Here is a 10,572-nt window from a genome sequence, read left to right on the forward strand (position 1 = left end):
TGATTAACGAATGGAATAGACTTAGTACTAGGGGTGATCAGAAAGTAATGACAGTCGGACTCGTAGCTGAGAGACTATAAGTGTTGGGGGGGCGGGGAGCAAGGGGCAGCAAGTGTTGCCTGTTGTTACATGTTTGAGCTTGTCGCTGTTTGTCTAGCTTACATTTTATCGTTGCGCTGTGCGATTGCGTCATTGTTGGTTTACCTCTCTAACCGGAAACATGGATTTTTCGAAAGAAGGCTGCAGATTCTACACCTTCACAAGGTGGAAACTCGGGAAAAAAGCAACGGAGATCAGAGAGGAATTGTTGCAAGTTTTTCCCGAGTCTACTCCATCACTGGAAACTGTTTCCCGCTGGATTCGAGCTTTCGCAGCCGGAAAATTGCAGCTAGAAGATGATCATCGTCCTGGTCGCCATCGGACATCCGTGACCGAAGCAACGACGGTCCGTGCGCGGGCCATCATTGACGAAGATCCAACTGTTACTCTTCGATTCTTATCCTTGGAGCTCGGTGTCAGTTATGGGAGCGCACATGATATCGTGCATGAACACTTAGGACTGAGGAAGAAGTGTGCTCGATGGATACCTCATTTGCTTACGGAAGAGCAGAAGAGCGAACGGGTGCGGATTTGTCGTCTATGGCTGGCTGAATTCGAGCCAAATGGTCCGAAACGGTTCTCAGATGTAGCTACCGGAGATGAGTGTTGGATTTCTTTCTTCACCACCAGAGACAAGCATTCTAACATGGTGTGGTTGAGTGATGAAGAACCTCGACCTCAGATTCTGAAGGAAGGATTTCGCAGCAGGAAGCGCCTTTTCACCATCTTCTTCAATTCACAAGGACCAATGTGTGTGGATGTAATGCCTCAACAGTGTACTATCACAGACCAGTACTACACTGATCACGTCCTTCCTCGAGTCCTGGAATATCAGGCCAAGACTGCACCAACCCGTCGCCGATCGCGCCTTTTGCTGCACCATGACAATGCTGCCCCCCACAAAGCTCGCCTCACTGTGTAGTTCCTGGAGCAGCAGGGGATCACACTTCTCCCCCACCCACCCTACTCGCCTGACCTTGCTCCCTGTGATTTTTGGTTGTTTCCAAAGATCAAGGGTGCGATCGCAGGGAAGCTGTTTCATCGCATCCAAGATCTGGCGCGAGCAGTCAATTCAGAGCTACGAGGTATATCGGCTTCTGAGTACCGTGAGTGCTTCATGAAGTGGCGAAAGAGGACGGAACGTTACATAGAGGCAGGAGGGGAGTACTTTGAAGGAATGTAGGCCACTATTTGGATTTACCTCTGTACCGTGAAAATATATGGTATCACTGTCATTACTTTTTGATCACCCCTCGTAAACATATAGTGAGCGCTAAAACTATTGGTTAAGAGAAGGTTAGATAACTTTATAGGTAGGAATGGTATATATGGTAATGGACATGGAACTGCCTAGTGTAGGCCTTATGGTCTTTTTCAGTGTCCTCCATTCTTATGTTTTTATGTTTTCCTTTAAGCAAAACTGAATTCTTAAAGTGGATCACTGCGACGATGATGACGTCAGCATTGCGCCTCAAGATACACAATTTCTTCTTCATCTTCTTCTTCTTCTTTTCTTCTTCTTCTTTCTTCTTCCTTTTCTTCTTCTTCTTTTCTTATTTCTTCTTCTTCTTCTTTTTTCTTTCTTCTTCCTTTTCTTCTTCTTTTTTCTTATTTCTTCTTCTTCTCCTTTTCTTATTTTCTTCTTCTTCTTCTTCTTCCTTTTTCTTTTTCTTTCCCTTTCTTCTTCTTATTTTTATTATTATTATTATTATTATTATTATTATTATTATTATTATTATTATTATTATTATTATTATTATTATTATTATTATTATTATTATTATTATTATTATTATTATTATTATTATTATTATTATTATTATTATCATTATTATTATTATTCCTGCTCTTCTTATTTTTCTTCCCCTTTCTTCTTCTTCTTCTTCTTCTTCTTCTTCTTCTTCTTCTTCTTCTTCTTCTTCTTCTTCTTCTTCTTCTTCTTCTTCTTCTTCTTCTTCTTCTTATTTTTAGTATTATTATTATTATTATTCCTCCTCTTCTTATCTTTCTTCCCCTTTCTTCTTCTTTTTGTTCTTCTTTTTATGACTTCGACACGGCAGTAGTGCATGCAGTGCGCCAGCGCATCCTCTCCATATCGTGAAAATCCGGATAAGTTCTGTAGAAATTCTGTAGCATCTGTTCCCAACGTGTAGGGAACAACTAACCACACACACACACACACACACACACACACACACACACACACACACACACACACACACACACACACACACACACACACACACACACACACACACACACACACACACACACACACACACACACACACCCGGCTGCCACTGCGGAGGTCCGGGTTCGAATCCCTCCCAGGGCTGAAATAATTTTAGTATCGCTGCACTATGAGTCGTTACTCCAACACTCGTGGGCGGAGAGTTGAGTGTGTGCGTGTGCGTGTAAGGTCACAGCATTACCCATAGATCGGTAATATACGAGCTCCTCCGAGAGGGAAATAGTTGTCGGTCACGAGTCCAACACGTAATCCAAAGACCATGGTGAATCACACACACACACGTACACACACACACACACATAAACACACGCCCATCATTTGTAACTTATCCTAACTATTCTCAATTATTTTTGTTCTTCAGTAGACTAAAAATCGAATCAGTTAGTTATCAGATAATCATATAACAGCTTTCAAAACATATCATTTTTTCCATAGGATACATAGAGACGTTTGTTCATGACCAAGGAGTAAGATATGAAAAAATAAGGAAAGTGAGAATCAGGTGATTCAGAGGCAGCCTGTGTGGGTTCCCTACCCTTCATCCATTGCCTTTCACTTGCGCATGCGCGTGGCTTGACCTCTCCACGTATTTGGTATTGAAACTCTATATCATTATTACGCAAACATATTTTTCACTTATTCATTTATCTATTGATCTATTTATTTATCTATTCATTTATTTATTTATTTTTATTCATTTATCTATTTATTAATTTATTTTGCATTTGAAAGATTTCTTTTATGGAATGGTTACGTTTGGTTAGGTGAGGAGCTATTGGACAACATAAGTTTCATGTTAGATATCCGTGCTTGCGTGGTTCTAGAATTTTACTTCTATTGCGTCATGCACAACCAGCGCTTCTATCCAGGTGGTCAAGGAGAGATTTTAGGAGAAGATGAGGAGCCTACGCCAGGAGGCGCTGAAAAGCTGCGGCCGAAGCCGTCACCTTTGCCCAATACGCTTTAGGTACTGCTGGAAATCGGAGAGGAGTGCAGGATTCGAACCCACATCTAGCGCGAAATGGAGTATAAAGGAGGGAAAGTAGAAGCAGGAAATGGTCAGTATTATTATTGTGACCCCACGAATGCAGAACTTTTTTTTTAAGCTAGATAAAATGATCTGGTTGTTAACTGGAAGGAAACTCACGTGGTACATGACTTTACTCTCTCTCTCTCTCTCTCTCTCTCTCTCTCTCTCTCTCTCTCTCTCTCTCTCACACACACACACACACACACACACACACACACACACACACACACACACACACACACACACACACACACACACACACACACACACACACACACACACACATATAGACACACACACACACACACACACACACACACACACACACACACACACACACACACACACACACACACACACACACACACACACACACACACACACACACACACACACACACACACACACACACACACACACACACACACACACACACACACACACACACACACACACACACACACGCACACACAAATATGAAGAGAATAAGAGACAGGACCCGATGAGCGTTGCTCTTTTCCTGTTTACTACAATTAGATGAATGCAATTAAGTAAACACATACACACACACACACACACACACACACACACACACACACGCACGCACGCACGCACGCACACACACACACACACACACACACACACACACACACACACACACACACACACACACACACACACACACACACACACACACACACACACACACACACACACATACACACAAAAAGTACTCTATTGTTTTATTGTCAGTGTATCACTGCTATCTCAATAAACCTATTATTATTATTATTATTACACACACATACACACACACATTTAAACATACACACATATACACAGACACACACAAATGGACGTAGACACACATATACACAGACACACAGAAATGGACATACGTACACACATACACAGATACACACACAAATGGACGTATACACACATACACATACGCATACATTAATAAACAAAGAAAACAAACGAATAAGCAAGTACTCGTTGTACAAATATATATATATATATATATATATATATATATATATATATATATATATATATATATACATATAAATATATACATGTGTGTGTGTGTGTGTGTGTGTGTGTGTGTGTGTGTGTGTGTGTGTGTGTGTGTGTGTGTGTGTATTCACTTGGTCTTTGGATCACGTGTTGGACTCGTGATCGACAGCTATTTCCCTCCCGGAAGAGAGCTCAGAGCTCGTAGGTCCGATCTATGGGTAATGCTATGACCTTTCACAAACACACACACACAACTCCCCGCCCACGAGAGTCAGAGTAACGACCCAAAGCGCAGCAGTACCGAAATATTTTCGGCCCTGGGCAGGATTCGAACCAGGAGCTGCGGGCCACTTTCGTGGCAGCTCAGCGTTCTACCAACTGCGCCACCGAGTGTGTGTGTGTGTGTTTGTGTGTGTGTGTGTGCGTGTGTTTGTGTGTGTGTGCGTGTGTGTGTGTGAGTGTGTGTGTTACACATGACGATTTTATTCAGTAAAGAACGAGCTCTTCTACCTTCCGCCTGGAAACCTTAATGGAGGGACGCTTCTTTGGCTTAAGCTGAAAGGTATTGTCTTTTTTTCAGAAGCGGTTGTAGATCATTAAGATCTTTTACTCTATACTTACGTCTTTCTGGCTGTAGCCATGCAATTTTATTCAGCTGAGGGAGAACCCTTTCACTGCCCTAAGGCTCAAAGAAAAGAATATTGGCCTTTTCCGTCTTTCGAATGCGGTCACACAGCGTTGCTATTTAATGTTTTAAAGATGGTCTTTTGGGGAAAACTGCTCAATGCTCGTGTTTGTTCTCTTCGAATTTGATCTCCTCTACCTGCCAGATGGTAGATCTGGTCTCCGGCCGCGGGTCCAGTATGCACCACAGAATCTTTAAGATAATCATCTCTTGGTGTTTTTGGAAGTTTCCTGGCTTTAGGGCTTTGAGAGCTGGTCTCCCTTTCTTGCAGCAGGCCACATAGTAACTCATTTGCTCCTTCGTTGTGAGTCGCCCTATTGTTGGCTCGTAGTATGGCAGGCGGTCCATGCATAGTTCGTAGAGAAGGCAGCCGAGAGCCCAAACATCAGCCATTCCTCCGGCGTATGGGCGTTGGGCTTTGTCCAGCACTTCGGGAGCCAAGTACCAAGGCGACCCTCCTACACTCTTCATCTCTCGCTGGTAAACCTTTGAGGTTCTGATCGAGAGGCCGAAGTCGATGACTTTGACGACCTTTAAGTCGGCGCTGAGGACGACGTTATCTTGTTTAAGATCAAGATGTGCGAATTGGTTGGAGTGCATGTAGGACACGGCAGACACAAGCTGCCTGAAGTACGAGATAATCTGACGGCCCCAGGCGAGAGAGGGCGACTTGCTGTGCCTCTCCATGGCTGCTAAAAGCGTCCCACCAGGGCAGTATTCAGTCATGATGATTCTGCAGCCTCTGTCGTTTGCCACGTCCACCAGTTTGATTATGTTAAGGTGGTGCAACGTTGAGAGGGCTGCGATTTCACTGCGGATCTCGCTTTTGCAAGTGCCCTTCTCAAGGGGAATCTTGGCAACACTGATACAACCCGTTGCCTTACTCGAAACAAGGACTGTCCTTGCAAAGGCTCCAGCACCCAGGGAGCACTTTATAGTGTAATGGTCCTCAAAATTTGTGCTTCTTGGCTTTTCGAAGGTTCCTGGTGGTTTCTTACCTGCTTGAGGAACCTGCGGCGTCTTTCCTTTCGACTTGTTGGTAAAGTCGGGGACATCCTGGGCGGGGCGAGGAACGTTTTCTTCGTGTTCCTGTTGAGAATCACCTTTTAAACAACAGGTGAAGAGCGACTGAAAACAGACGTAGAGTCTGTGAGCGCAGAGGCGCATTCGCTCGTGGTTGAAGTGACGAAGCTTGATCATGTCGTCACAACTTCGTCCAAGTCGGTCAGGGGAGAGGGAGCTGTCCAGGTAGTTGATCGTCGGGGGACAGATTTGCTCAAATGAGGCGTGCAGGGCTTGTTGCCGGTACGTTATGATGGAAACACATGCCGACAAAAGACATTCGAGCCTCTGACGAGGTCGATTGCGGAATAGGAATTGATCACATTAATAAATAAATGAGTAGATAATTAAGTAAATGAATAACTAGATAACATTTAAGAAATAAATCAGTTTGTTTAAAAGATAAAAGTTTCGTTCAGTTGTTTTAATAAATGAAAACTTAAAAAAATATAGATTTTTTTTTTCTTTTTTCTTTTCTTTAGGCACGAGCATAAATACATGAATCTCTATCAAGAAAAAGAATGCTACAAGTATGGTACAAAGTTGCACGCCATGTAGCCCCAGAATTGAATGATAATAATACTGATAATAATAATGATAATAATAATGATAATAATAATGATAATAATGATGATAATGATGGTGATAATAATGATAATAATAATGATAATGATAATGATAATAATTATGATAATAATTGAATCCATCAGTCCCGTCAGGAACCATCTTGCCACGAGGAACGTCTAGAACTGTAGATAGATAAAGATATGTTAGGAACACAGACACACAAAGACCGAGTGGGAACAGTGCCCAGGAGGATGGAGGCTCGCTACAGATGTCGCAAGTGGAGGAGGGCCACCTCGACTCCGGCCGCTGTCCCTAAGAAATGGCCACTGAGGCTCTCTGGTCCTCTGGATTCCTCTCTCTCTCTCTCTCTTTCCCCGAAGACGCTAGATCTTCACGTTTTTGTTTCTTTTCCACATCAATTTTCATCAAGATCCGCGTCCTCGCCCACTTCGTTTGCAAAGGCGTCGCTCTTTATTGTGGGACCCCCTTCCCCCCACCCCCACCCCCTGGCGACGGCGGCAGATCTGCGACGTCCCCCCTCTCCCACTCCTCTCTCTTCCCCTCCCTCTCTCCCTCCCTCCCCCCACTCCCTCCAGTACGCAGCCGCCGTCGTCTCACTAAAACCTTTTTGTTCTATGAGGTATACAGTTGCCTTCCTCTTCCTCGTAATCATATTATTTTCTTCTTCCTACTCTTCTTTCTCTCCTTCGTCTTCTTCATTGTTGTAATCACATGTCTTCTTCTTCTTTCTTTTCTTCTTCTTTTTCTTCTTCTTCGTTGTTTTTTCTAACTCTTCCCTTTTTTCTTCTTCCTCTTTTCTTCCTGATATTCTTCCTCTTTTTGTTTCTCTTTTCCTATTATTTCTCTTCTTTTTTTATTACATTTTCTTTATTCTTCAGAGGTCAGCATTATCCTAAGCAACATCCGCCTTTCTATTTTCATCTTCAGTTCCTGCATCGCATAGGACATAAATTGACATTTCCAATTTAGCTATTACTCTTGTGTCATTTAAGAGCTCATATTATCTTTTTGAAATTCCTTTAAGAGCAATGCAATGCACCGTCATTTTTCTTATTCTAAAAAAAAAAAAGAGCAACTGTGAGTTCCGAAGTGTATAATTTCTATCTATTTTTCTGTAAAATAATGGTTCATGCTGTATATGTTTTTTATTAATCAGTTTATCCAATTTTATTTATTTATTTGTTTGGTTATTTTTATTCATTTATTCATTTGTTTTTTATCATGTACTTATTCATTTTTGTTACGCACACACACACACACACACACACACACACACACACACACACACACACACACACACACACACACACACACACACACACACACACACACACACACACACACACACACACACACACACACACACACACACACACACACACACACACACACACACAGACACACATATATATATGTCCTAGGATGAGGGACGTCCTAGGATGAGGTGGATGGATGGGGTGAAGGGGGTTTTGGGGAAGAGGGGAATATCTGTTGAGGAAGGACGGGAGAGGACGGAAGACAGAGGTGAGTGGAGAATGGTTGTATATGGATGATGTTGTGATTGCATGAGGAGAAATGGGCAGTGGGGTGGGGGGTGAGGTGGTATGTGTGAGCAAATTTTGACGCAGCCCGAAGGGATTTCTCCCCGTCCTCTCCTTGTATGCAAGGGGGAACGGAGAGGCGGGGTCGCCGATTAAATGAAGCGGCCTTGCTGTGGATGTGCTGTGTCTTGCGACACTGCTTCTGACCCAGGACGGTGGGCAAGGTGCAGGGATGACCCGTCATCCAGGAGGTGCTCAGATGAGAGGGAGGGTGGGAGGTGTGTGGAGTGTATTTAGGGATGAAATGGGTGGGAGTGATTTTATGCCTTTCCCTTTTTGGCTACCTCCCTTGAAAGGGGGAAAAAGCCTTGGTATATGTATGTATGTATATATATGTATATATATATGTGTATATATATATTCATATATATATATATATACATTTTATATATACATATATATATATATATATATATATTTATATATATACATATACACATTTAATTGTTTATCTATTTCATTGAATGAAATGGCAAGCTTGTTGTGACAAAGCTTCTTGTCAATCTTCTCTCCCTTTCGCAAAGCGACTTTGCCTTCCATAGGCAGGAAGTCCAAGTAATTCGCCGTGTGCCAATAGGTAGAATTACTTGGGCTCCTACCAATGGAAGGCAAAGTCGCTTTACGAAAGAGAGAGAAGATTGACAGGAGGCTTTGGCACAACAAATTTGCCATCTTATTCAATTAAATATACTTGAGAGAGAAGCTCCTGCCCATTTTTATGAAGAATGTATACACACACACACACACACATATAAATATATATATATATGTATATATATATATATGTATATATATATATATATGTATATATATATATACATATATATATATATATATATACATATATATGTATGTATGTATGTATACATGTATACACATATATATGTATATAATATAAATATTATATATATATATACATGTATATATATTCATATATATATATACATATATATATATCTATACATATATATATATATATATATATATATATATATATATATATATATATATATATATATTGCAGTATTTCAGAAAAAACACTGGTAAATAAGGAACGTAGTCAGAACATTTTCGTCTATTTAAGACATCATTATCTATTTAATACATCATCATCATTACCTTGATGATGTCTTAAATAGACGAAAACGTTCGGGCTACGTTTCTTATTTACCAGTGTTTTTTTCTGCATATATATATATATATATATATATATATATATATATATATATATATATATATATATATATATGTGTATATATATGTATATATATATATATATATATATATATATATATATAAGTGTGTGTGCGTGGGTGTAGGTGTGGGTGTGTATAATATATATATATATATATATATATATATATATATATATATATATATATATATATATATATATACATACATTTATTTATTTATCTATTTCATTGAATAAAATGGCAAGCTTGTTGTGACAAAGCTTCTTGTCAATCTTCTCTCCCTTTCGCAAAGCGACTTTGCTTTCCATAGGCAGGAAGTCCAAGTAATTCGCCGTGTGCCATTAGGTAGAATTACTTGGGCTCCTACCAATGGAAGGCAAAGTCGCTTTACGAAAGAGAGAGAAGATTGACAGGAGGCTTTGCCACAACAAGCTTGTCATTTTATTCAATGAAATATACTTGAGAGAGAAGCTCCTGCCCATTTTTATGAAGAATATATATATATATATATATATATATATATATATATATGTATGTATGTATATATGTATACACATATATATGTATATATATACATATATATATACATATACATATGTACATATATATATACATATATACATATATATATACATATATATATATATATATATATATATATATATATATATAGTTACGACTACAGGCTCGTCGTAGTGAAGATTTCATTCAGACGCACATGCGCACATGTGCGTATGTGTACCTTGGTATATGCCGGCCGTTCCCACGGTAGGCTTGGTGGACTCTCGGCATCAAACCGTCGGTAATCGACGTATGAAGACTGTTAAAGTGATGAATTATATATTTATGATGTATTCCATTCTTTTTGTGTTCTGTCAAACATATTCTATACATTGCATATAGATTTATGTATGTATATTATTTTGTGGATCTATCTTGTCAATCTTACGAATTGATTTACGTAAGATAAGAGAAATTACATATTCTCTTAGTCTTCGGACGCCGGTGAGAAAGATCTGTGCTTACGTGCGGTAATCGTT

General features: G+C 40.2%; 1 protein-coding gene across 1 annotated transcript; it reads right to left on the reverse strand.

Annotated features, from left to right (window-relative positions):
• Positions 1-5,181: 5,181 nt before the first annotated feature.
• On the reverse strand, positions 5,182-6,285 carry LOC143022626 (aurora kinase A-like). Its single transcript, XM_076180927.1, has 2 exons — positions 5,608-6,285; positions 5,182-5,277 (listed from the first exon to the last, which is right to left on the reverse strand). The coding sequence occupies exons 1-2, from the start codon at positions 6,283-6,285 to the stop codon at positions 5,182-5,184; spliced, it is 774 nt and encodes a 257-aa protein (XP_076037042.1).
• Between the last annotated feature and the right edge of the window lie 4,287 nt (positions 6,286-10,572).

This window comes from Oratosquilla oratoria, unplaced genomic scaffold (assembly GCF_046742065.1).
Source record: "Oratosquilla oratoria isolate Oo_2021 unplaced genomic scaffold, ASM4674206v1 SCAFFOLD128, whole genome shotgun sequence".
In the NCBI taxonomy this organism is placed as follows: Eukaryota; Metazoa; Arthropoda; class Malacostraca; order Stomatopoda; family Squillidae; genus Oratosquilla; species Oratosquilla oratoria.

What these genes read in the sequence shown, in the direction of transcription:
- LOC143022626 (XM_076180927.1), bottom strand. Translation starts at nt 6,285, where the DNA reads ATGATCAAGCTTCGTCACTTCAACCACGAGCGAATGCGCCTCTGCGCT. An exon ending in CCGACTTAAAGGTCGTCAAA is followed by an intron (nt 5,278 to 5,607) that starts GTCATCGACTTC and finishes ATTATCTTAAAG; the next exon opens with ATTCTGTGGTGCATACTGGA.